At 52.4% G+C, this 27,492-nt stretch overlaps 1 protein-coding gene across 2 annotated transcripts; it reads right to left on the reverse strand.

Annotated features, from left to right (window-relative positions):
* Positions 1-340: 340 nt before the first annotated feature.
* Positions 341-27,329, reverse strand: PAPSS2 (3'-phosphoadenosine 5'-phosphosulfate synthase 2). Of its 2 annotated transcripts, XM_088059341.1 has the most exons (13): positions 27,283-27,329; positions 13,892-13,997; positions 12,252-12,487; positions 11,426-11,564; positions 11,046-11,164; positions 10,813-10,926; positions 10,060-10,171; positions 8,426-8,446; positions 6,726-6,931; positions 5,935-6,070; positions 4,646-4,914; positions 3,924-4,153; positions 341-3,760 (listed from the first exon to the last, which is right to left on the reverse strand). In XM_088059341.1, the coding sequence occupies exons 1-13, from the start codon at positions 27,301-27,303 to the stop codon at positions 3,619-3,621; spliced, it is 1,851 nt and encodes a 616-aa protein (XP_087915467.1). In that variant the 5' UTR covers positions 27,304-27,329; the 3' UTR covers positions 341-3,618. The 2 variants fall into 2 exon arrangements, with proteins under 2 accessions (XP_087915467.1, XP_014114976.2); XM_014259501.2 differs by lacking the exon at positions 8,426-8,446.
* Between the last annotated feature and the right edge of the window lie 163 nt (positions 27,330-27,492).

Consider the following 27,492-nt stretch of genomic DNA (forward strand, 5'->3'; position numbering starts at 1 on the left):
AGAACTTCAGTTTTTTTCATATAATGCTATGAACTGTGCACTAATTGACCCCAAATCTGTAAAGGGAATTAATTGTTCAAAGCCCAGGGGTGGGATGCTGTGTCACAGCTGCCTGTGAGGGGAGGGAAACATTGGAGGCACAGAATGATGTAAAACCAAATGCACTGCAAAGGGAAATAAAGTGAAATAAGGAGGGCTGGAGCCCTGGCATGACATGGTGTCAGGGGCTGGTGACAGTGTCCCTCAAGCTCAGCCTGCTCCCTGCTGCCTGCCCTCTGGAATGCTGGCTGGGTGATGCAGCAGGGCTGAGTTTGTCCCAGTCTTAAAACCAAATGGGAGGGGGAGGATAAAAATAATTGAATAATTGCTTAGATTTCTTCTCTGTATCACAAAGCAGTGGGAGGTCTAACACAAAGGTGCAGGAATTTAGGCAGAGCAGAACTGCTGGGCTATGGAAATGGGAAAAATCCGGGATCTGGGATCTTAATCCCACATGTTACTTTAGTGCTGGGGCTGAGTGCCCAGTGCTGGCTCTGGGTGAGCCTGGAATTCAGGAATGAGTCCAGAGGAGGCACCAGGATGATCAGAGGGATGGAGCAGCTCTGCTGGGAGGAAAGGCTGGGACAGCTGGGATTGTTCAGCCTGGAGAGGAGAAGCTTTGGGGCGACCAAATTGTGGCCTTGCAGTGCCTGGAGGAGCTACAGGAAAGAGAGATTTGGGACAAGGGATGGGGTACCAGGACACAGGGAATGGCTTCCCAGTGCCAGAGGTCAGGGATGGATGGGATATTGGGAAGGAATTGTTCCCTGGGAGGGTGGGCAGGCCCTGGCACAGGGTGCCCAGAGCAGCTGGGGCTGCCCCTGGATCCCTGGAAGTGCCCAAGGCCAGGTTGGACTTTGGGGCTTGGAGCAGCCTGGGATAGTGGGGGTGTCCCTGCCCAGGGCAGGGGGTGGGATGGGATGGGCTTTAAGGTGTCTTCCAGCCCAAACCATTCTGGGATTCCATGAGTAACCTTAACCCTGCCATTTGTGCTGGAATTCCTGGACCCCTTGGGAAGGCTGGAATGGTGCCTGTGCTGGGGAAATTCTCCGTCTGCTCTGTGCATTCACCTAGGGCTTGTTCCACCTGAGAAATGCCAGGGAAAGCCCGGGAAGCTCCTCCTGCACCTCCTGCCTTTCTTCAGGCTGCTTCCTGCTTGGTGAAACCCCAGCACAGTCAGGTCTTAATTGGCTTTAATTGGAGGGGTTCAGTGTCACACCAGGAGGGCACAGGAACAGCCGGGGACAGCCCCGGTCACTGCCTGAGCTCCCATCCGAGCCTGTGCCTCCAAAGCTGCCTCTCCCTGCTGCCCACAGCTCATCGGGGGCTGCCTGAGAGGCACAAGGAGCTATTGCTGATTGCCCCTGGGGGCAGTTCCTGCAGCTGGAGTGCAATTCCCACTGCTCCAGGAACTCTTCCATACTTGCCTGCTCTTGCTGCTGCTGTGGGAGTCCCTGTCAAAGCACAAACCCTCTGGCAGCTTCCTGGAAAGGCTGAGGAAGCGGCGTGGTTTGGAATGCGGCTGCTTTAATTCCACGGCTCCAGAGGCTCGGTCCAAGCCTCAGCATCTGATCCTGACTCCCTGAAGGAGGGAAGAGCCCGATCCCTCTCCCACAGCTCCAGGGACAGCAGCTCAAGCACAGCGTTGCCGAGGCTGAGCGAGTCTCCAGCAAATTTCCACCCAAAAATCACCAAGTGAGAGCTACTTTCACACATATAAATATTTATTTGTACTAAAAGTGAGTGTTTCATAGAGTATCGAGTTCAGAATATATTAAATCATGAGATGCATCAGTTGAGGTACAAATTCCAGTCTCATGTCTTTAATAAATAGACTGTAAACCCTCCAGTCCACGTGTTTTAATCAGAGGTAATCAGGACACTACGCTGGTTTAAAATGGTAATACAAAATCTGTATTTTGCTGTGATTTACTGGGGGGGGCAGCTTTCAACACTGGATTATTTTACGATGAGCAGCAACAGCGCTGTTTCACTCCTTAAAAATCCTAAATGGGAATATTGCTTTTGGCTTCCTGCCAGAGGGGCTGGCTGGATGAGGCTGGTGCACTGTCAGCTCCCACGGAGGCTGCAGCATCTGCCCTGGGGTAAAACACAGCTTTGCTCCAAGTACTTAAAAAAAAAAAAATACTTAAAAGCCCTTTAGCAAGGATATTTTCCAGTCACAGACAAAGGCTTGGACACCGTGGCCTCAGCAGAGCAGGTTCCCGTGCCACAAGTGGGAGCGGGTTGGTTTTGCTGAGCGTGGATCCATCCGGAATTAAAACCAGAGCACGAGAGGAGAGGAACGCTGGTCCCCGCTCCTCGGGAACGCATCCTGACGGGTCCTGGGGCAGCTGCTAAAGCAGGCCAGCTGCAAAAATCACCGAGTGAGACCATTGCTGTCATTTTACCAAGTGCTTGGTTGTTTTCCTCTGCTGCCACCTCACGGCTGGGGAGGCAAGGCAGGAGCAGCCCTGTCCCAGGAAGCCCCCGCTGGCCAGCCAGGAGCTGGAGTCAGCGGAAAAGCCTCAGGCACGGCATAGGCAAAGTCCATGTCAGGATGAGGGTGGGGAAGGAGATAAAGTCCGGGGTAACTTTCCACAGCCAGAGCTGGGAGCAGCCCTGGGTGCCGGCTCTCAACGGGCTGAGGGGCCCGAGGGCTTTCCTGCCATCCTCTGGCTGTCCCCAGCGGCCCCATCCCACAGACACGGAATGAATCGGGTCATCTGTACCCACACAGGTGTGGATGAGGGCAGGAGCTTCAGCCTCCTCTCAGCTGGTTCTCCAGATCCATCTCGCGCCGTGTCTTTGCTGCTTTGTCTTGGATTTGCCTTTGGGATGGGAGGAGTGCGGGCAGAGGGAAGGGGGATCCCATCCTGCCATGTGGGAGGACACCTGAAAGCACAGTGACAGCATCCCTGACTTTTCCTTGCTGTCCAGAGCTTTCTCAGGGATCTCAGGGCTTTATGGTGCCTCCCAAGACAGTTCCCCTGCTGAGCTGTGGGTGCAGGGATCAGCATGGCACAATCTCAGAGACAGCTGAACTCGGAGCAACAGGAATGCGCAGCCTGGGATTTGTTTGACCAAAGAGGTCAAACAGGAGGAAAGAAGCAGCGAGGAATTGGCTCAGCCACAAGAAACTGGCGGTGGTCACAGCTGATCTTAAAAAGTCCTTTTTAAAAAAGGGCATTAAAAAGATTCTGCTGTTAATTAGCAGAACCTATCTAAGGCACAGTGTGGAAAGGCACTTCTTCATTTCTGCTCCAGGCAGGGCACAGGCAGGATTTACCCTGGTCCGAGGCTCCCCCCTCTGCACTGGGAGCTGCTGTGTGGTCCTGGCAGCACCGCAACGATCCCGGTGGCACGGGCCCGCTCCCCATCCCTTCCAGCTCTGTGGGAACGCTCCCAGCAGCTTTAGGGGGAGAAGGACCAGGCTCCAAGTATTTCTGATTGGTAAAAACCACTCTGACCCAGGTAGGAAAATCCCAGGGTCACGCCGAGTGATCTGCGTCACAAGGAATCAATCGATCATTGCTCACTCTTAATACAGGTATTTCCAGGGAGGGGGAGGAGGAGGAGTTAATTCTTTTTTTCCAGTGACTGGTAGTACATGGTGAGGACTTTCCAGGCTTTGGGGGCCATGAAGCCGTCCGGGGGGTTTTCCCCTTCCCGAGCAAGCTTCCTCATGCGTGTTCCTGAGATGAAGTCAAAATCGTCGTGCCTGTGCGGAACAGAGACAGGAGACATCAGCACAGCTGGCCTGAGTCACCCCCCAGGGTTCCTCATCCCAGAGGAGCTGGAGTGTCCAATTCCAGCTGTGGGAATGCGCTCCTACCGCCTCTCAGCCTGAGAAACCCCACGTTCTGAAGAAAGCGCTGCGTTACCTTTTGGAGTCGTAGAAATCCATGGCTCTTTTGAGCTTGTTGTAGGCAGCCACCCGGAAGGGGATGATCTCCACCGAGGTGAGGCCGGGGGCCATGCTCAGCACCTTCCCGCCGTGCGTGGCCTCGTACAGGTCCTGCTTGGTGTCGGGGTGCGGCATTCCCGCCGGGTCGCGCCCCACGATGTAGAAGTTGGCCCCCGCAACCATCCGGGCTCGGCAGTGCCACTGCACCTGCAGGGAGGGGCACAGGGGCTGAGGGCTGGGGCAGAGGGAGGCTCTGGGGACCCACAGGCAGGGTGTGGGAATCGGGCTGGGTGCGATCTGGTGGCAAACGGAGGTCGCAGTCTGAATTTTCAGCGTGCCAAAGCGGTGGCCCCCAGCACACGGAAGGGGAGGTTCAGCATCTGCCCCTTTCATCCCACTGATTTAGGGACAGAAGGGAAACCCCTGGGGACAAACAAATGAACGTTCCTGCCCGCCAGAAAAAGGTGAGGCTTGTTTCTGTCCCTCCTCCCCAGCCCTCCACAGGCCAGGAGAGGATGGGAACTCTGTGGGAGGACGCTGCAGCAGCGAGCGCAGGCAAACCATGCAGGGAGCCAAGAGTGGGGACACGGCTCCAGCCCCCTCCCAGGGTTTTCCAGAGCTGCACAGGCAGGCTGGGAGCACAGCTCCCATGGACAGGCTTCCTGCCTTGCCCTGCTGAGCATCCAAGGGCTGTGTTACCTCCGTGGGGCCGGCGTAGAGCATGGGAGAGGGGAAGATGGCCACGATGGTGGACTTGGGGTCCAGGACTTGCTCCTCCAGCACGGCCGCGTGCTGCTTCATGCGCCACTCCAGAGGGACATCGTCGTCCTTGGTCCACCCCCCCAGGGGGTGCAGCAGGAGCACAGGGTTCTTGTAGCCCCTCTCCAGGAGCTGGCGCCGCGTGTCCTGCATGAGCAGGGCGTGCCCGTTGTGCACGGGGTTGCGCAGCTGGAACGCGAAGACAGCATCTGGAAGGGAAAGATCAGGGGGTGACTGGCCTCATTCCCTCACCCTGAGCTTCCACATGGTCCTGAGAGATCTGTGTGTGCCCTGTCTCAGTCCTGAGAGATCTGTGTGTGCCCTGTCTCAGTCCTGAGAGATCTGTGTGTGCCCTGCCTCAGTCCTGAGAGATCTGTGTGTGCCCTGCCTCAGTCCTGAGAGATCTGTGTGTGCCCTGTCTCAGTCCTGAGAGATCTGTGTGTGCCCTGTCTCAGTCATGACAGACCTGTGTGTGTCCTGTCTCCACATGAGCAAGGCCCTGAACACCTCAGCTGAGTGTTTCACACACCTCACCCTGCCAAGGTTATTTTCACTCCATTCCCTTCCTTTGGAGCCCTATCAGCTCTCCTGCAATGTTTGTGCACAGCACTGGATGCCTTCACTGATGTCATAAGTGATCTGTCACCTCCCCAAGCTCAGTGGCACCTTCAGTAGGGCCAATGCTCTTTCCCCAAGGTGAGGGTGGGTGTTTGACCTTTGCCAGCCTGCTGGGACCACATTGGATGGGGCTTGGAGCAATCCAATCTGGAAATGTAGAAGGTGTCCCTGCCCAGGGCAGGGAATAGAATGCACTTTAAGGTCCTTCCAACCCAAACCATTCTAGGATTCCGTGGCACAGAGAGCTGGGAGAAGCTGGTGTCTACCTGAGCTGTGCCCCAGGTGTGAAGGCCAAGCAGGCCAGTGCAGAAAGGATCTGACCTGTCAGGGGGGACCTGAACAGGCTGCTCAGCACTTCCCAACCCCCAGAGCACCTGTGGGAGGACACAGCCCATCCCAAGCACTGACCTAGCCAAAGAGACCCTGTGCCACGTTTTGTGCCGTGCCCTGAGTCCCCTTTACTGCCCACCCCCCCAAACAGTCCCGTCTTGGGAGCATCCAGAAGCCACCTGGAAGTGCTGTGAGCTTGGGAGCAAGTCCCAGATCACACCAAGGCCTGGTGGGGCAGGAAGAGCCCTGTCACTGTCACTGGTGTAACCCAGGGCACTCACCAGCATTCATTTCCCTGAACTTCTGCTTGAGAGCCAGCGGGGTCAGGCGGTATTGGTCGAGCCCATCATTCCATTTGATCTTCTCCAGGACCTGCAGGTCTCCACCAACCAGCCAGTCTCCACTCTCCATCACCATCTGGGAATTACACACACCTTCAGTGCAAAGGGGACAGCACACCCCTCCTTGTCCCCCTCCCAATCTCCTTTGAGAAGTGTGAGGCTCAACCCCATTGCTGATGGCCTTCCCTTCTGGCAGGTGGAAAACATCCCTGCAGTGCCCACCTGAACCGAATGCCACGGGCAGCAAAACCTCATCAAGGGGGCAGCAGCCACCCAGTCCCCACCCGGCTGGGTGCTGGGCTCCCCTCTGGCAGCCAGCAGTCTACAGGAAGGCAGAGACCTTCCTCCACCTCCCTCTTTGCTCCTTCCTCCCGGGAATACGCAGGAGGAGCGAGCCTGTTGCAAGGTGCACGCCTGCTGTTAATAAATTAAACGAGTCGTTTTAAGGGAGGGGAAAGAACTACCACAGCTGTAGCCTTTTTAAGCAGAAAGCTCAGGTCACTGTGTGAAGCCCGAGGGATGATGCCCCTTGTGCCACCACAGACTAAGCGGGAAGAGAGGAGCTGTAAAAACTCAACAACCCTGTTGGCTACCTGTAGGGAACAGCCAAAAAATTCAGTCCTGCCTGTGCTTCCCAGCAAGGAGCAGGGCTGGAAGCTCAGACAGAAACCCCATCACCCTGGAAAAAACCCTTGGGAACATTCAGTTGGAGAGGGAGGCCCGGGTCCCACCTGGATGTGTGGGTGGCGGGGGCAGGTGGTGCCCCAGACGCGGGCGCAGCGCTCCTCCTTCCTGTGCGCGAAGAACTCGGGGCCGCGCAGCACCGCGACCCGGCGGCCCTGGAAGCTGAGCGCCAGCGCCGCGCTGCCCTCCAGCCGCTGCTTGTCCTCCGTGGACACCGGCAGCACGATGGGGATGCTCAGGTTCACCACGCCGTCTGCCGAGAGACGGGGAGAGGAGTTTAGCACGCCCCGGCCGCCGCTCGTCCCGCGGGGATGCTCGGGCTCGCAGCCCTTGAAGGGTTGGACACCTTGCCCGCGCCGAGGAGAATTTTAACCATCCCCAGAACGCGGTGAACACAGGTTTCCGTGGGAAATCAGCCATTGCAGCATTTTCTCTGCGCTGCTGGCAAATGGTGATGGTAGAGGAGTAGAAAAGCTCCTTATCTAAGGGCCAGAGATGTCTCCAAGACACCTGGAGCATCTCATCAGTTCCTGCTGCCTTTCCCTGGTTCCTCTTTGTTAGCTGCTTGTGAAGGTGAAAAATTTAAATGTGCTTGCACAACGCAAGCCTGGCTAATTGAAATTTTTCAATGTGCTTGGAAAATGCCTTCTCCTCCAGGAGAACCACCTCTGTGGAGATGGCTCCAGTCTGGTGTTCCCTGGAGCATCCCGTTCCCTGCACACCCCCCGGGCCGCTTCTTCCACCACACTCAGTCTTAATTTGGGTTTTTCTCCCCTTTTTGTCTTTTTTTCCTTTTGGGTTTTTTCCTTTTGGGTTTTTTTTTCCTTTTGTTTTTTTTTTCCTTTTGGGTTTTTTTTCCTTTTTGGGTTTTATTTCCTTTTTGTGTTTTTTCCTCTGGCTATCTCTATACTGCTACTCGTCTTCTTTTACATCTCTGTGGTGCCCATGTTTAATCTGTTTTCTGTGTGAGTCTGTAAGTGCACACATAGTTTCTAATTTCAGTGTTGTCCCTAAATAGCTTGAAATCATCTTGGTTTTAAACCAGCTATCCCAATTTCCCAGTGTTCTGCTGAGGTCCTCCCATTTCTCCTTGGATATTCCAACGTTAATATGGGAGAATCATCTCTTCAGTGGGTTTCCAGTCACAAACAAATCGCTGATTCAATTTGTTCTGATCTGACTGAAATCAGTTTGGGCCCTTGAGAGTTTTAATTTGAGGATTTTGACTATGATATAGATTTTTACTTTAATTTTTTTTAAAATATTGCATTTACTTTAAATTCATGACTGAGTATCATTCATCAGCCAGGCAGAATTTTCATGAATAATCATAATTATATTCACATGGGATCCAATCAATATCAGCTTCATACATTTAAATCATAGTAATAATGAATCAATGAAGCCAGAACAGGGGGAAAAATGAATTATGAAACCAACAAATGCTGCTGAGAGCGAGGATCTTCAGGCTCCCTTTCCAAATGCAGGATGGAGAGGTAACCAAAGATCACTCCAGTGCAGGTAATTACAAAATTACACAACTGGGATCTTTGTGCAGACTGGTCCCTGGGACACAGGGTGTGTCGGGCCATGTCATAGCTGCCTGGATCATAAACGGGTCATGGCTGCAATAATTTCATAATCATTTCAATAGTTTAGTTTTTTTAATAAATCTCAAAAAATTATAGCCAAAAAGAATCTCAATTGAGGCAATTTGTGCAGAGCCTGAGAAGGGTTCCATACATACCAGCTACCGTGCGCCTCTTTCCTGGGAGAACACAAACATAATTAAGATAATTAATGCTCAGGGGCACGTTACAGAAACAATTTCAAGACTCAAAGCATTTAAAAGCTCCTGTTGATGTGGCTGTGGTCCTCCACAGTGAGAGCACAGCTCACACCGAGTGTGGTCCAGCACCTCCACTGTCACTGTCACCCCTGCCGACAGCTGTGGGTCACCGGTGCATTGCTGCAGATCCACCCCCCCTTCCTGGTGGCCCTGCACAAAGCACATCCCCCACCTGCTGGGGCATTCAGGAGGGATTTACTGCAGAGCTTGAGTAAATGCCCCCAAAAAAACACAGGAGCTTCCCAAACCATCACCCAGCCCAGGGCACAATGGCTCTGGGAAGAGCAGGCTCAGGCCTCTCCTTGGCAGTGCCAGGCCCAGCCTCAGCACCTTGAGATGGAGCCCTCCACCACTTCTCAATGCTTGTGCAGGAGCACCTGGGTGTTCTCTTTCCCACTCAGATGGCACCCTGGAGGCCTGACCACAAAGATGCAGAGTTTGGAGACACCCGTGGAGACAGGGTGCACCAGGGACCGATGCTGCTGCCCTCTGCTACACAGACCTCACTCTGGAGAGCTCATCCCTCTGCAAAGCTGCTCTCCTGGCCTTCATCCCTGCTCCCCACAGAGCTCTACAAACCCTGAACATCCGCCCACAGAGCTCAGAGGAGATGTGCTCAGGGATGTCAGCAGGTTTGGGGGGCACCCCAAAACCAGATACGCTCTGGAATGAGCCTCCGGCGCAAAGTACGGGGCTCTGGAGCAACGTGGCCGTCCCAGGGCACTCTGCGACCCCTCCAGGCACAACAGGCAGCTCAAAGACCACAGAGGAGGCTCTGATAACAGGGACATGTGCTTCTGAATGCTGTTTGCACACTGGGCAGGAGGTGAAAGGCTATGGTGTGTCTGGGAGCAGAGCCCCCACACAGACACTCCTGCCGTGCAAAGTGAGCAGTCCTGAGCTTTGCCTCTGCTGCACGGTGCCCAAATCTGAGCAGCAGCAGCAGCAAATCACTGCCCTGTGGGACCACAGGATCGTCTAGAAGGCATGCAGGGCTCAAAGGGATTTGCTCACCCAGGTCCCTGAGGGCAGAGATCACTGCCAGGTCTACAAACCCCAATGTGAGCGCCCCAAGTGAAGTCACAGCAACAGCGTCCACAGCTGAGAAACGGAGTGGAAACTGCTGTGCCCCAGTCTCAGCTGAGGATGGTCATCACCTGAGCCCTCTTTGCCTCTTCCAGGGAGGAAGCACCTCTAACAGGTGACTGTATAGGGAAATCAGATTCACTTTACCATGTTGGAGAGGCAGGGAAATGGGGTGGGGGGCAAAAGCAGGCTCTGCTCCTATTCCCACAAAGCCTTCTCTCCTCCCACCCCCAGCTCAGCCTGGCAGCCTCCCTGCTTCCTTGGCTTTGGGCTTGCATCTCTATTTACCCTGCTACAGCCAAGCACGACAGGAGCCACACAACAACTCCTGGAAGGTTTGAGCAGCACTGTGTGAGATGTCAGAGCTGTGAGCCAGGGCTGTGGCCACCTTCAGGAGCCCTGGTGTGTGCCCCAAGGCAGGACAGCAGGACACAGGGGATCCATACCGTTGAGCAGGGTGCCAAAGTGCAGCACTTGCAGGTACTCTGCCTCCCGCATGAATCCTGTCAGAGGAGTGGCCCAGCCTTCGCTCAGCACCTGCACCCACTGCAGATCCAGCTGCAAAACAAACCCAGGGGTCACACTCCTGCCACGCTCCTGTCATCGTGTCACGCTCAGAGGTTGCTTTTCCTTCCCTTCTGCTGAAACAGTATTTTCATTTTGTTTTGCTTCAAATACAGCACATTCATTAGGAGGAGAAAGACATGGGGGATGTAGCTCGGGGCTTTTTAAGCCAGACTCACACACTTTCACAGCAGGATTTAGAATCCCAGAACGGTTTGGCTTGGAAGGGACCTTAAAGCCCATCTCGTTCCACCTCCTGTCATGGGCAGGGACACCTTCCACTATCCCAGGCTGCTCCAAGCCCCATCCAGCCTGGCCTTGGACACTGCCAGGGATCCAGGAGCAGGCAGAGCTGCTCTGGGCACCCTGTGCCAGGGGCTCCCAAGATCCCATCTGTCCCTGCCCTCTGGCAGTTTGAACGTGTGGGGCTGTACGAGCATAGCAGAGGATATCGCAGCACAGGGTGGAGGCATGGCAGAAAATGGCTGAGGATCAGGATCCCACCTCAGCTCGCCATAAACCACAGCCACAAAAGATCAGGGCCATCAGAAGAACACACACATCCCTCTGGAAACATCCTCCTGGAAGTTCGCACCCTTGGAATAAATAGTGTCAGTACCCGAGTGGGACAATACCTTAGTGATCTCCACCGCTGGCAGCTTCTCTGCCTCAGCCCGGACACTGCTGAGCTTATCCTCGGGCACAAACAGCTCCAGAACATCCTTGATTGAGCCTTGGGGCACGATGTTCTGAAAGACAGAGACAGGCAGCACTTGTAACACGCTGGTTTTTACAGGCACACCAAAAAGGCAATGTCCCTAAGCAGGCTTCCAAAGCTGCCAGTGATGGTGACATAAGAGTGACCCACCTGTGCTTGGAGGAGCTCCACGACCTGCTGGATGCACTCAGACACTGAAGCAACGTTTGTTTTCACCACCAGCTCCGGAGCTTCGGGTTTCTCATACTCTGAGTCAATCCCCGTGAATCCTACGGGCAATTAACCCCCAAATTAAATTTATTTAATGGAACAATCAGTGCCTTAGAGCCAAGAACGCTATACAAACAACCTGGGGGCATTCAACCGTGCTGGGTACAAGTGACACTTGTGACAGTAAGATTAGGGGAACAGGATCCTCTTGTGCACTACAAAGGGCCTTCAGATACCCACCCCTATCTGTGGCACTGCCAGGATGAGAAATCCAAAGCTTTGGCAAGCAAAAGGCAAAATAAGATCCCACTCCTCTGTACCTTTGATCTCTCCAGCTCTTGCCTTTTTGTACAGGCCCTTCACATCTCTGCTTTCACAAATATTTAGAGGAGCATCTACAAAGATTTCAAAGAAAGGAAGTCCAGCTGCCTCATGAATTTTTCGTGCGTTTTGACGATCCTGTCAGAAGAAAGATGGGAAAAATATGAATTGCAGCATAAAAACCTCCCTGGACTTTGACACAAGTAAATTAATCTCTCTTACAGATTTATTAAATGTACACTAGTTCTAATAAGGGTTTTTCATCTCACCTTCTTCCTTTCTTTTAAAGATACTTTAAAAAAAAAAACCTGTCAAAATCTACAACTTCAATCTGTTTTCATCTTTTCCCATGCAAGACCTCAAGATCTTTTTGTTAGGCAGAACAGCAGAACTTGAGATTGGGAATAATTATCTGCTCTATGTCGAAAGGGTCAGAACAAATGATCTTAGAGGTCTTTTCCAACCTTAGTGGTTCCTTGGTTCTAAGAAGAAAGAAACTGCTTGCATCAGCCTGATAACAGCAGCTACGGAAGAGAAAATCGCAGCCAAATCTTTTTCCAAAAGAGCAGCGACAGCTCTAGGACAGGATGCTGCTTCTGTGACCCTCTTCTGCTTCTGAGGAGTTAATAGCAGGGAGATCTTAAACTCCTCTTGGCTTTTCATCAATTTGCAACACTGAATTTATCCAGCCCTCCAAACGCTGCTCGCGTGCTGTCGTGTGTCAGTGGTGTTCTACGAAACATCCGACGGTGGATTTAGGAAACCCTCTCCAGAAATCATCTTCATCATCTGAGGTGAAGCTGAGAAGAGAGCAGGATCCCTTACCTTTGTGAAGGGGGAGATGAAGCTGGTGATGCAGATGAGCCCCGCGTCGGCGAAGAGCCGCGCCACCTCGGCGATGCGCCGGATGTTCTCCTCGCGGTCCTGGGCCGAGAAGCCCAGGTTCTTGTTCAGGCCGTGCCGGACGTTGTCGCCGTCCAGGGAGTAGCACGGGATGCCGTGAGCCACCAGGTACTCTTCCAGAGCAAAGCCAATGGTTGTCTTGCCAGCTCCAGAAAGGCCTGGGGGAGGCAGAAAAGTGAGGGGTCAGGTTTGAGGTCAAGAGAGACCTTCAAGGTTTGAAAGTGAGAGCGCAGCCGTGACAAACGATCCAAAGGGCAGACCAAACTCCTTTCTGTCTGAAGTCCCCCACCTCATTCCTTCCTAAAGGAGGTTGGATTCGTCCTCCACAGAGCCCTTTTCAACCCTTTTTGTTGAAGGGGTAGCATTAATGGCGTGAGAAAAGCACCTACAGCCCAGCCTCTGAGGGGGTCCAACCCAGCAGTGCCTCTTGCCGGGCCGTGTCGGGACACGTGGGTTCCAGGATGCAGGGGAGGGTTGAAAGGATGCTGCTGGATTGCTTCAGGTCTCTCTGCATCTTCCTCCCCCTGCTCCCACTGTCATGAGCCCACTGCTCTCCCATTCTGAACGCAAGGAGAGGCTCTTGCTGCAGCCACGTGGAGTGGGACAGGCTCCAGCAGCAAAGGCCCCTCGTCACCTCCTTCTCTAGGTGTGTATTTCAAAGAACAATCGTCAGCCAGGCGAGCTCAAACCTTTCAGACACGAGATTTTTGAGCAATACTCAAAAAAGGAAGGAAATTGCCTTGGCTTTGGTTTCAGATACTATATAAAAGCAGATTGGGCACTTCAAAATTGAGGAGGAGAACAGAACAGAAATGTGCTTTAATCCAGGATCTACAACCTAAGGTGACAGGAAGGCAAAATCAGAATGGCTTTACAAATCCTTCCAAGCACGTCCTTCAACATCTTCCAGCAGCCAAAGAAAATGCTAATATTTAACAAGCAAAGGAACAACTGGACAACTGGCAAAAGACAGACTTGTCTAAATATTAGAAATGAGAAATTCAACTGTCATTTCTGGCAGCCCCTAATCCTCAAACAATGAGTTTATACTTCAAGGCAGAAGAGAAGGGCAACAAAACAAATGCAAGGGATCGCTTCAGCGTGACTCTGTGGCTGGGAGTGTTTATTCTCCAGACAAGGTGGCTGCCTCGTGCTGCCTCAAACACAGCAGACCTATATGTCCCAATAAACTTCCCACCGCTCCTGAATGAAAACAGCCCTGGGTATGTTCCACTGCCAAAGACTGGCTGGATTTGAGCCAAGGCTTCCTCAGCTACACACTTGGGAACAACAAGTGCAACCCCGAGGGCCTCTGACATGTTCAAAGGAGCCTGATAGCAGCTGGGAAATCCATAAAAACATTAGTTATGGGCAGCAGCTGCCAGGGAGAGCATCTTGCTGCGCCAGCACCGCGTGTCTGCGTTTCCCACGTGGGGATGTTTTGCAATTCCCGGCTCGCAGGGAACGCTGACGTTTCCTGCAGATCCCAAATCCCCACCTGCCAGCCATTCTCATGGAGTTTCCCAGGTGAGGCCACGCTTTCACACCCAGCCAAAAAATACCTGTGAGCCAAACCGTGCAGCCTCGGAATCCTCCCCTGGTGCCGACAACTTGTCCTCTCTTACTCCTGCTGACATGATGGGCTTGGTAAACCACGTTGGTGGATCCCTGAGAAAAGAGAGCAGAACAAAGTGCTTCTGTTACCTTTGCTGCTCTCAGTGCAAAAGGAAATCTCTGCTGGGACAAATGGATGGGAGGGAAGTGCAAATTCATTAATGAGCCAGCATGGTGAACTCTGGTGCTTTGGCCTGAGCTGGATTTCTGTCTCAGAAGCGCAGACTCATTTTTCGGAGGTTCTCTGCCTCTGCCCAGGGTGTTTCTGGTGGTGATGCCTTCGTGCCAGCAGGGAGGAGGGAGAAGGTGACTGGCTCTGCTGCAGGAGCACTGCCAGGTGACTGATCCCCCTGCGGGCAGGCAGGACACAGAGTCTGGGCAGAGACACCCTCCCTGCCTTCTCGACAGTTTCAAACACAGACAGACTCACCTATTATTTTAATCAGGCTTGAAAAACGAGAGCGACTTCAGGTGCTAATTTACTGGCTGTATAACAGGAGAACTGCAGCTGGGGCAGGAGCAGCACCGAGCTGGGCACGCCATGGGAGGCAGAGGAAGCCACCCCTGACGTGTCCATGTGCGTTCCCAAGCAAACAAAGTGCCAGCACAACGCTGAGCCACAGGCCTGAATTCTGGTGCTTCCTAATCCTGGTGGTTCCTAACCTTGCTGAGCCCAGAGTCTCTGCAGGGCTGCAGGTGAAACAGCCTGGCTGTGCCCTGCAGCTCCAGCAACAGCACCACCACGAGGAATGTTCCACGTGAAATATCCACAGGACCCTGTTAATTGTGAGGATGATGTTCCCAACTGAGGCATGCAAGGGAAAGAACAAGGAGGATACAAGGATATAAATATATCCTGGATACATATGCAGAGAGAGAGAGAGAAGAGAAGGTTGCACGGAGACCTCATGGAACTTTCCAGTATCTGAGGGAGCCTACGGGGAAGCTGGAAAGGGACTGTTCATCAGAGGGACAGGACAAGGGGAATGGGCTCAGACTGAAAGAGGAGGGGGAATTTAGGTTAGTTATACTGAAGAAATCCTTCCCTGTGAGGTTGGGGAGTGGTGCCCAGAGCAGCTGTGGCTGCCCCTGGATCCCTGGAAGTGTCCAAGGCCAGGTTGGACAGGGCTTGGAGCAGCCTGGGACAGTGGAAGGTGTCCCTGCCCAGGGCAGGGGTGGCACTGGGTGGCTTTAAGGTCCCTTCCAACACAATCCAGCCTGCGCTTCTATAAAAAGCCCAAAACATCTCTAGACCTGTCCCTGAGAAGGTGAGTGAATGCTGCACATGCTGTGACTCAGAGAATAAGAGATAAATAGCTCAAGACTTGGTTTCTGTGGTTTGTTCCATTTTGTGGTATTTTCTTTTGCGGGGGTGGGGGGGGGTGTGGGTATCAAAACTTTGAACATTTTGAGCTCGCAAAGGTGCGACAGCACCACCATGGATTAATTTTCTCCCATCCCCAGGAGTTCAGGCCGTGTCCAGCGGGAGATGAGCCACGATAACGTCCGCGCCTCGGGAAGATGCAGGATCTGGCACACTCCTACACGGCTGATGTAAGGAAAGTGTTCTAAGTACAGGTTGCTGTGCCATAAATCTGCACTGGGTGAGCATCTCAGAGATGTTATTTTGCATGCTGGCACCTTTGGGAGCTCGGGAAAGCACCACTGAGGGCATTTTTGCAATTCAGCAACACTGTCACACCTCTCCCACCTGCTGGGAGCTCCAGATGGTACCAAACCCCTCAGGTTTTTCTGCTCTGTTCATAAACTTCCCAGGAAACTCTTCCCAACCCTGAGCAACTGGATGGCTGGGCTGGGAATGGACTCTTGAGTGGGAAAGACCAACTTCCCACCTCATCATCCGCCAGCTAGGAATGGTTTGGGAAGCCAGAGCTGAAGCGTGGTGGAAGGGAGTGAAGGCACCAGGAAAACTGATCATTAATGGTCTGAGAGCAAATCCTGGAGAGATTTTGCCTGGGAAGAGCATGTCCTGCAAGAGGGTTGGGAGGCAGAGAGAAGCAGGGGATGGGGTTTAATCAGATGCAGGGCTGTGCTACTGATTTGACTCTTGGGGTTTTAACCCTGTCACGGCAAATCAAACACGTTTAAGCAGATAATAATAAACCTGGATGTTGGGCCCTAAAGCAGGGACAATTTAGGACACCAGAAAGCAAGTCTGGGTCAGTGAAATGAGGCTTGGGAGAGGAACTTCTGACTTATAATTCAGCCCCAAACAAGGCTCCAAACAAGGCAATAAATGTCCCAGCAGCATCTCCAAAGAAGGGCCGTGCATCCCCTGCCAGACAGATGGTTAAAGATGACACCACCACACTCTCCCCATCCCTTGGAAATCTGCTGTTTGGCCCTGTCTGGATGAGCTCAGTGCTCAGCCCACCCTGCCTTACTTCATCCAGGAAATGAGAAAAAAAACAAACACGTCGCTCCAAACCTTGGACTGAGGCTGCAGCAGACCAAGAAACCAAATCCTAACTCTGCTTTTGGTCTCCCCTCCCACTGAACCCTTCCATGAGGTTGGCAAACAGGGAGACACCAAGATTTTGGCTGTCTTTAGGATCAGGCTTGACTGAGCTGCCCATCAAGGGTCTCTTGGCTCAATTTCCAAAGGGAAGAAGCTTTTCATCAACCACTCTGGTGGGACAAGGTACTGCCCTGCTGTGTGAGAGCAGGTTGCAGCCAGAGCCCAGTGATCCTCCTGAATAAAGAGATGTGGCCTCTGAGATAGGAAAGTCTCGCTGGAAATTAGAAGCCATCAGTGTCCTCTGCTCTGAGAGCCACCATTGCTCAATTCATAGCATCCAAAAAAGTGACCTCAGCTCTTTCTGAAATAATTAGCCCTGGAAGGGAGTAGCTGTGCTTGCCCACATAAATTACATGTGACTACTCAAGGAGATCTTATCAGGGAGCATCTTCTCTCCTCACCTGACAGTTAAAGGCACGAGGCCTGTGGGGCCTCTCCCAGACATCACCGATGTTTGTTGGGAGCAGAACCACTGCACATTTAACAGAAAACGCACTAAGACAAGCAACATTTATAATCATAGACTTATTGAGGTGCTGAGGTTGGAAAAGACCTTTAAGATCATCAAGTCCAACCATCAAACCAGCACCACCACTGTGTTCACCACTAAACCATGTCCTCAAGGGCCATATCCACATGTTTTCTGAACACTTCCAGGGTGTTACAGATTTCACCACCTGCCTGAGCAGCCCATTCCAATGTTCTACAACCCTTTCCATGAAAAAAAATTTCCTAATATCCAGTCTAAGCCTCCCCTGGCACAGCTTGAGCCCTGAGCCTCCTTTGCTCCAGGCTGAGCCCCTTTCCCAGCTCCCTGAGCTGCTCCTCATCAGAACCCCTCCCCAGCTCTGGTGCCCTTTTGGGTTTAGGGTTGTCCCAACAAATTGCATGGATGTTTTGCCATCTCCCACTAGGAATCCAAGTATAAACTCTGGTCCTTGGGGCAGCAGCTCCTCCTGCCTCCACATCCCTGGTTCTTCAACCAGCACCTCCGTGGCTGCATCACAAGCGGAAGCACGGCAAGAAGCAACTGCAAGTGCCACGTTGCACAGCTGAGGGGTGGAAATGAAGGACATTTGAGAGATCCCCACAACACCCTCAGGCCAGCCCTTGCTCAGAGAAGGCAGAGCTCTGTGATGCTGCAGAAGGAGATGAGGCACCAGAAAGCAGTGCTGGCCATGCCGGTGGCCCAGCAGGTCCAAGCCCGTGTCCTTACGGCGCCCTCACTTCACCCCTGCCTGCTGCAGCTGGCACAGGCACAGACCTGGAAGCTGTCCAGGAGCTGCAGCAGCATCCTGCTCCGGAGAGGGACTCGCTCCCCAAACCAGGGATCGCGCTGAGGCTGCGGAGCACCGCGCTGCGAAGGGCACGTTACTCACCCGTCCGGCTCATTCAGCACCAGGACCAGCATCCAGCTGGCAGCGCTCAGGGCCCCGGGGAAACCCTGACCCAACAGCCAGGGCAGGGTCAGGACTCCCCCAGCTGCCTTTTTATTTACAGGGCAAGCTCACAGCACCAGGAATATGATTCATTTTTTTTCCAGTCAAGCGTTTCACACACGCCCTATTTCGGTACCGCGGCCTGGACATGTCTCCAGGAGGGAAAAATTAGATCAAAATAAAAATAGAGGCTTTCAAAATGTTTTCAGCTGATCCTATTTGCAAATGGTAGAATGGGCTTTTAAAATAATAGAATGATCAAGCAAGCCTTCACTTGCACAGGCAAGCTGTGGGATCAAGCACATGGAGGGATTATTGGGGTGTCCTGCGCAGGGTCAGGAACTGGACTTGATGATCCTTGTGGGTCCCTTCCAGCCCAGGAGATGCTGTGATTCTGAGTTTGCAGTCAAACATTTCCCTAAGCCTCAGGAGAATGAGCTACCCTATCATTAAAGAAACTCTCCCAACTCCTGCCATCATACTGAAAAAAAAAATAAACTAAAAATATTTGTTCATACCAGTTGCATTTGAAGTATAAAAATTACATTTATCAAATTTTTCCTTAAAAAATTATTTTCTTCTATCAGGGCTGCTCTGGAAAAAGGGTAATATTGTATCCATGAGCAACCAGAGGGGAAAGCCTCCTGCAAAAGAGTCATTTGCTGAAGAAGAGCAAAAGTGATACTCCAACGAAAAGGAGGAAGAGAGGAAAAAGGGGGGTTTTGTCTGTGGCAGCAAAGATTTGATTACAATCGTATTGAAGAACAATGGAGAAACCTTGGCATCTCTCACATCCTAGCTTAGCTCTTGTAACCCAAAACCCATGGACTTTCCCCAAATATTCACTTACTGCACTGAGGCAGAAAATGCTTCAAACCCAGCCCCATTCTTCCCCAAGGGAAAACCCCAGCAAGGCAAGGTTGCCCTGGAAATTCTGCCTGTTTAACCCCTCAGGATGCAGGCCCAGATGGGGAAGTGGGACCTTGCAAGCATCTTTAGTACTGCCCACCTTCCTGCTCCCATGCTGCTGTCCCTGCTGTGCCACCACCTCCCTGTTTTCCTTGCTGGTGTTCCCCTGTTCCCTGCCCATGGGATGAGCCTCCTTTCCCAGCTCCTGGAGGTGAGCAGGAACCTCTCCAGACTGAGCTGAGGAGCTGCCAGCATTCCCTGTGCTGGGCAGGATGCTGGACTGGGATCCCTTTCTCCACCCCGTGCTCTGAATGAAGCCCAGCAGACTCAGTCTCTCCTTGGCACTCACAGCCTGCTCCTCTTGGCATCGCCCCCAGGGCCCTGCCAGGAATGAAATACAGGAAACCCTGAGGAGAGAGCAGCAGAGCCATCCCAGTGCCCCAAAACAAGCGGCCTTTCAGCCTGGAGACAGACAGCTGGAGATGCCAAACGCCGCTAATACACGAGATTTTCAAGCTGCTGTTAAACTGAAGCCGTGTTTTCTTAAGCCACAGGAATTTCTGAGCTCTTAGCAAGACCTTATTTGCTGATGGCAGCTCAAATATTTTCCTCTTGGCATAAATTCGCACGGCTTGGGTTGTCACAATCAAGTTTTATACAACGCTGGCACACGAAAAAAAGGGAAGAAAATCAACAAAACCAGGCTCACGTTCCAGTAACTTCCCAAATCAGATGCTGATTTCTACACTGTGAGTCCAAATCAGCAGTTGGGTACTGAAATCTGCCTCTCTGAAGACTCCCAGCTCAGGCGTTCCCTTATCTTGGAATGAGATGATGTCACTACTCTAATTTCCTCGATGCAGAAAAGCTAGTGACTCATCCTGTGCTCCTGCATTTTTGGGATAAACTTGTAAGGCCAGGACAGATGTTATAAAAACAATCACCCCCCCACCATCTTCATTCCTGAAATCTCAAAGGATAGCTGCAGGGGCAACAAATATTTAACAAACAAAGCATTTTGTCAGATGCTGACAAAAATGACAATTTAAACACAAAAACCTCTCCATGGTTGCCCAATGTTTAATATTCAGAGCGGTTCTGCTAAATGATCTCCCCCAGATGAACCCTCCTGAGCAGTTGGGCCCCTGCTCCTTTTGCAAACAATGGGTTTGACATTGCAGAAGAACTGCCTTGGTTTGATGCCTGCCAGGAAAACCACCCAGAACACACAGCTCTGCTTCCCTACCTTCCCCTGGAGAAAAAGATCTGGTTCCAGAAATGAGAAACTGAGTATCAGCCCCTCAGGTTGCAAGGACAAGAGGAAAAGAAGGCACAGGTACAGATTCTGACCACACATTAACTTCAGTGACATAAAGATTTCCAGGTAGGAATTGTATTCATGTGTAAATTTATTGGGTTTTTTTTCCCCCCTGAATATGAGATTCAGGAATTTAATTAGTAGGTTGTGGTTCTGTATGGCAAATCTGGAACTGTACATGCCCTGCCTCCTGCCATGGCAGGACAGGCACCCTAAACCTGAAACAGGTCTCAGTGATGTGAGACCTTTTACTGTGCCCGACACATCCCTCTCAGGAAAGAAATCCTCTGTCTTTAGAGAAGCTCCAGTGGTTTCACAAGCAGCAGGAGCTGCAGAGGATCTGTGTCTCAGGCAGCTTCATCAGGTTTTAAAATACATCTATTTCTGAGCCCAGGGTAGGGAATGGAGCTGGGGAAGGGGCTGGAGCCCCAGGAGCGGCTGAGGGAGCTGGGAAAGGGGCTCAGCCTGGAGCAAAGGAGGCTCAGGGGAACCTTCTGGCTCTGCACAACTCCCTGACAGGAGGGGACAGCCAGGGGGGGTCGGGCTCTGCTGCCAGGGAACAGGGACAGGACAAGGGGAAACGGCCTCAAGCTGTGCCAGGGGAGGCTCAGGTTGGACACCAGCAGGAATTTCCCCATGGCAAGGGAGCTCAGGCCTTGGCAGGGGCTGCCCAGGGAGGTTTGGAGTCCCCATGCCTGGAGGTGTCCAGGGAAGGGCTGGACGTGGCACTCAGTGCTCTGGGCTGGGGACAAGGTGGGGATGAGGCACAGCTTGGACTCCATGGGCTGGGAGGGATTTTCCAGCCTCAGTGACCCTGTAAAAGAAATTCTTCTGTGAGGCCTCTCCTCTGCAGGACCTGGTGAAAGGGAAAAGCTGGGCTCCAGCCCAGGCTGGTGGGCTCTCAGTGCTGTGGCCACACGGTGCCTCTCCCTGCCCCAGCTTGGATGCCCACCCTCGAACCCGGAGTTTTGTGCCCCAGGTGCCTGACTTTGCAGTGGTCAGTGGTCACCAGCTGGCCATGGGACACGTCTCTCCACCTCAGCACCTTTTTTAGGGCTTTCAAAGTGCAAAAGCAGCAGCAGGAAGGAGCGCAGGGGAACTTGGCCAGGAGCACGGCACAGGACATGGTTAAATGGGGGAACTTTGCCTGGCGAGCCAAAAGTTCACTAGGCTGGAAAAAATCACAACAATGAATTCAGGGAAGGAAAATTCATCAAGGACTATCAGGAGGAAAGGCACAGCCTCTGGTATCTCAGGTCATAAATCAGTGGAAAGGGGGACAATGCACTGGTGTCCCAGCCATAAACTCTTTCCTGGCTCCCACTCTCAGCTGCTGCTGGGAACAACAGACAGGGCCAGATCGTCCCCTCACTCAGCACCTCCTCAGCCCCCTTGGAATTCCTGCTGGATAAGGACAGGGCTGTTCTCACTGCTGTACCACTGAATGCACCTCTCTACAAAACCAGCTGCAGGAGACAAGCACAAGCTGAGGACTTCAGGAGGATGAAGTTTTCCTGTCCCATCTCCCTGTGCATCTGAGCCCTACAAGCTGCAACATGGGCTTTCAAGTGTGTGAGTGCACACAGGGTCACCTAGACCCTGGCCTAGGTCAGCACTGAGGATGTTGGACTCTTCCTGAACGAGTGGATGCTCAGCATTTCCCCCACCCCTTCCCAAAGCAGGTGTAGACACAGCCCTTGGTCATTCCACGCCGCTCAAAGGTTGGTCCAAGGACAGCTCCACATTTTCCTTGCAGATTATTGTTAATTGGTCCCTCAAAAGTTCATGCAAACTCCCAGCATCTCTCAGAGGGTGGCATCACCCCAATTTTACAACCACAGAAGGGCGGTGGTGAATAAGACCGGCTGCAGATGAAGACTTCAGCTCCCACAATATTTAAGACGTAAAAATGACATCGCTTGTTTGAAGGGCAGCCCCCCTGGACTTCAGACTGCACCTCTGAGAGCTCAACACCCCTCACACCCATCCCCAGGGTCTCAGATCAGCTTTCCAGAGATGCAGTGAGCTGCCCCAGCTGTGGCTGGGGGGACTCATCATGCCCAGAGGCAGGTGCCCAGCTCAGCCCTCCTCAAAAATGACTTTTTCCCCCCTCTTCCCACGCTCACTGGCAATACAACCTAATGATCTTCCCATCAGAAGGGCTGGGCAGGCCAAAAAAATGACCTCCCACCCAAAAACACATTTTGCACCACAATGGGAAGCTAAAATACAGTTTGATATCGAAGAAAACGTTTTGTTCTGCCAGAGAGGCCGCAAAGACGTCCAGGTCAGAAAGTCTTGGAAATGTAGGTGCAGATTGCCGTTTTCCAGCAATGCACAGAAAAAGCTCATCTCAACAACCCACAAAGCGCTGCAGCTAGCAGAAAATAAAATCAAATCTGTGTAAACCAACTCCTTCCTCAAGCTCTGCTCTCTAAAGGCATTTTGGCACCCACTCAGCAGACAAAGCTTTTGACACATGGAGCTGTAACCGAGCCAAGCTGCGAGCAAAGACCACTCTGGGAGGGACAGGAGGCAGTGCTAGCAAGGAACTACCAGCCCCACAGGCAAATCCCAGCTTCCCAGCACCCCGTGGCATGACGCACACCCAGGGCTTTTTTTGCATCCCTCCTTTTGTTAATGATACACCCCGTGTAAATTTTCACTTGGAAATGATTAAGCTGTGAAACCATTAAGGAGCTATTTCTCACTCCCTTCGGCTGTGACACCCTGCTCACGATAACAGCAAAATCATAAATGGTAACTTGAATTACACAGCCTTTTTCTTAATGGATTTTTGAGAAGCAAAGTGTATGAGCAGTGTGACCAAAGTACAGGTTCAAGCATTCACACAGGCCCTGCACGCTTCTTATCTCTGGGGACATGTAGAGCTGGAAGTTTATCTGAAACACTTGGTTTCAGATAGGCAAGGGCTTTTCATTTCTAAAGGCACCCTCCAGTATCAATATCAGCCCAGTTAAAATTAAAAAAAGAAGCAAATATTCCAGTGTTTGTCTTGAAAACCCTCCAGAAAAACAAAATCCCCGTGGCCTAAATCTAAGCTGCAGCTGCAGTGCACATGTCTGGGTAGTGTGGGTTCTTCAGCATCACTTGCTGATCGAGTAAATGCTCTTGCAGGGGCACGGATGGAAACCTACACCTGCATTAGGGGTTTTAGCACGGACTTGTGACCGGCTGTGACTTGATCTGTGCAGCCTGAGAACCAGAGGAGGCTGGAGTCTGTGTTTATGCCGGAGCCCAGCAGCAGGACAGGAGGGAACACGCTGGCTCCAAGTGCTCCCACTGCAGGAGTTGCAGCCGGGTTTCTGTGCCTTGGCCACCCCCCTCGGGATGGCAGCACCGCTCCAACCACCTGCAGCACCAGCAGAGGTGCTCAGACCACACCACGATGCTTATTTAATTCCCCGACCCCTGGAGGGCTCAAGCATGGAAAGGAGAAGGCATTTGTGTTTAGGAATTTGCAACTTTTCCTCCAGCTCTTCTTCCCTGAAATCCCCCAAACTGAGCCTGCCTGCTCTTACAGAACAGAGTGTAGTTATTAAACACTGGTCTGCCACACTGGCAGCCCAAGAGAATGAAACAGCAAGGTGGGGGCAAGAGACTGGAAAGAGAACTTTCTAATAGGGAAGGGCTTTAGAAGAAATTGGAAGAAAAGGGATGAAAGTTATAATCGACAAAGCAACAAAAGTTAATCACCTCACCTTTCCATGGTCTGCGAAGAAAAGAGATATAAAGCAAACAAAGTAACAGAAAATAACCCAAGAAATCCCAAGCATGCAATGAGCAGCTGGAAAACAATCACCTTTGGATGTCACGGTGCAGTGAGTTGGGCACCGTGTTCCACAGAATAAATCACGCTGTGAGAGCAAGCAGCTTGTGACTCGCTGGATAAAACATGAGTTTTGGACAAGTCACTTTCTTGAGTGACTCAACGCAGGGCAAGCCACACTAATTCCCTGAAATCATGGCTTTGCTGCCCTGTCCCCCAGGCAGTGTCACTGCGATGAGCTACTCAGAGCTGCTTTGAAAATAAACATCTTTCAAGTTGTTTTGCTCTCTGCATTCAAGGCAACAGCTAAGACTAAGTGTGAGAGGAGATGAATGCACGGATTGGGTGTTTTAATAAGCTTTTTCTTTCATGTTGCTTGGCAGTTAAATTGATGGAGATGTACATATGTTCCTGCTCCGCCTGGGGTATCACTCAGTCCATCTGAACTCTGCCCTGCAGCTCCGTTTTTTTTTTTCAACATGAGAGTAGTTTTTAGGCAAAGAAACTAAGCCTCTCTCCTCAGGGTTGACATCTGATCTTGTGGGTTTGTTGCTCCTCTTTAAAGAAATTTAAATAAGCCCACATGATTTGCACATAAGCCCTACCCAAGCACAAGTGAGCTAGCAGAAGTCAGAGCTCCGTGACCCGCGGAGCTGCGGAAGCACATCCCGCTGCAAGCCAGGGATGCCACACCAGCCGGATTCCTGGAGATGCTCTGCGAGCCCAGGCAGGTGACAACCCTGAAACACTTCCCCTGAAAAAGGCAGCGTCAGTACTGGGCTCTCATTCTCCCCAAGCAAAGCAAAGGCACCTGAAAAGAAACTTCACCCAAAAAGCTGCAAAGGCACCCGAAGAGAAACTTCACCGTCCGGGGGCAGGACCCAACGCCTCCATCCCACGAGATGCACTGAGCTGCACCTTCCACACAGCCCTGGGGACACAGAGCAGGGCAGGCAGTCACCCTGCCAGGGCAGGGCCCTGTCTGTGGCTCTGGCCTCTGTGGCAAGCTTCCCTGGAGCTCCCCTGGAGCACAGGGCACCAGCTGTGTCCTCCTGGTCAGGAAAACGCTGCTCGGCGGGCACAGGGAGCGAGCTGCGGAAATACCTGTGGGGAGAACCAGCTGCTCTTTCGACAGAGCTCAAAGAGCCCCTCAGCCCTGAAAGCCACGCTGTGCAAGAGCCCACACAATAAACAAGAGCAGGCCCACAGCCCCACCTCCCTCACTGCACTCCCTTCACGGTGTGCTTGCTCCTGAGAGCAGGGTTTGCCACTGAGGCACACAGGAGGGCTGTGTGAGGAACACCAAGGCCTCAAGGTCATCATTACAGAGCGTTCTTCTGCCCAAAAAGTCAGTCCTGAAACTGGCCAGAAATAAATGCTTTCTGTCAGGGAGGGCTGGGAACAGGAGGGTGCTGCCTGGCACGTAGAGAACTTCATGCCTCTTGCAGTGAAATGAGCAGAAATGAAGAGAGCACAAAGCGTTTCCGTATTAACCAGCCAAAGAGAGATTCCTGCACACCAAGACTCTGGTCCTCACACAAGGCAGAATTAAGGTGCCATTTTTAAGAACAGCACATGCAGAAGTGGAAAAAGAAAAAAGAAGTTTTCTTCTTTACACCTTACCATATTATCAGTTAATAAATAGATGTGCAATTAAAGCATCCTCACATCCCACATTCAAACTCCAAGAGCATTCATTCAGGCTGAATTTAGGATTTAAATCCTGGGCTTCTAGTTATCCAACTTGCAAAATGAGGAACGCTGCCAAATAACACAGTGGTTCATCTCACAACAGCTGGCATTGCTGTGCCTTTCCAAAACTGACAGCTGATCAACATCACCTGCAAACCCCAGCTCTGACATCCCCTCAGCTGGTGACAACCAGCCTCACATCATGAAACCTGTGGTCACATCATGAAACTGTGATAAAACCCGAGGTTTTTGTAGCAACAAGGATTATTTAGGAGTAATAAGGATGAGTGTTATTGGGAGAAGAAAGAATGGTGAAGAAGAAGAGGCAACAAAAGGATAATCCTACTGCTGTATCAATAGGGATTTCAACAGGATAAATGATTGTGTCTTCATTTTAAAATGGAACACCTTTGGCTGTTGCAGCTATGAAAGGTGTCACGACAAATCTTCTGTGGGCACAAAAAAAAAAGTCAAAGTGAACAAAGTGAAATTCCCTATCCATGCCTTTGATATAAACTGGAGATGGTTGAAACCAAGAAGCTGCTGAGGTTGCAGTTCGGAGACAGAACTTCCTTTACGTTCTGTGCAACCGCATCTTCCTGGCAGGGGACTGGAAGATCACTAATGGGACATCACCGTTTCACCATCGCTCCCCAAACCTTTTGTAATTAGCGAAATCACGCCTTTTCTCACTCCATCAGATACCTGGCAGATAAAGACACCAAAATCCGCCTACAGCTGTCAAGCTGATAGCATCTGTTTTGACAGCCACGGCACAAAGGTCAGTCACAAACTCGCTTATAAAGGTCATTTTTCCAGCAATAAACAGAACTCCCATACACAGCCTACGGCTCGCACCTCCCCTGCCTGAAATAATCCCTAAACCACAGGTTTTTGCGTTTCCAAGAACACCCCGCCACACAGGCGTGCCTTGTTCCGTGTGGTTTTGGGTGCATTCCTCCCAGGACAGATTACCACTGTGTCCAAAATGCATCAAATCCATCGTAAAACTTTATGGCAAACTTAAAGAAATAGAAAACCAACCAGCAAAAAGCAGCCCGAGAGACTTACGTCAAGATTTCTTCTGGTTCTGATTTAAAACCTGGAAAACGTATGCACAGCCAGAGGGACCCAGAGCTCCCATCCCAGATCCAAGGAGTAGGGGAGGGCAGCTGGCAAGCGGAACGCGATGTCTGGCCGCGGCTGCGATTTGCAATTTTAATTTCTAACTGAGCTGTGCCCTGGCTATGATTACTTCTCTTTGCTGCGCGCGTTCCACAGCGCTGGCTGCGCGGCGATGCCGAGAGCCTGGCGGTGCCGGCTCACCGACTCCTTTCCCCGGCCGGCACCGGGGCACCCAAAAAGCCACGAGCGAGGCCCGACCTCGGGCTCCTCCCGGAGAGGGGCACCCGGCTGGGCACAGCGGGGCAGGTGCGGGATGCGGCCGAACGCCAGCGGAGGGTGCTCGCACCGTGCCCCGCCGCCCGAGTGATGGATGGGGCTGGGCAGCTCCGGAGCGCCGCCGGACCGGCCCGGCTGCCACTGCCCGGGGTTCCCAGCGCAGGACCGGCAGAGGGACCGGCAGAGGGACCGGCAGAGGGACAGACAGGGACCGCCCGCCCCCCGCCCCCCGCTCCCCGGCGCGTCCCTACCGTGTGCTCGCCGTTCGACATGGTGCTGCGGCGGCGGGCCCGGCGGGCCGGGGCTATAAGGGCTGCGGGACACGTAGCGCAGCCCTGGGCCGGCCCCTCTCGCCCTGCGCCCGCCCCCGCCGCCGCCTCCTCCGGCCCGGCCCCGGGGAGAGCGGGCAGGGCGCTCCGGGCCGGGGGGAGCGGCAGCCAGCCCCCGACAGAGCCGCCCGG

This window comes from Pseudopodoces humilis, chromosome 9 (genome assembly GCF_049639895.1).
Source record: "Pseudopodoces humilis isolate 2021_Gansu_Grassland_sample_001 chromosome 9, ASM4963989v1, whole genome shotgun sequence".
Taxonomy (NCBI): Eukaryota; Metazoa; Chordata; class Aves; order Passeriformes; family Paridae; genus Pseudopodoces; species Pseudopodoces humilis.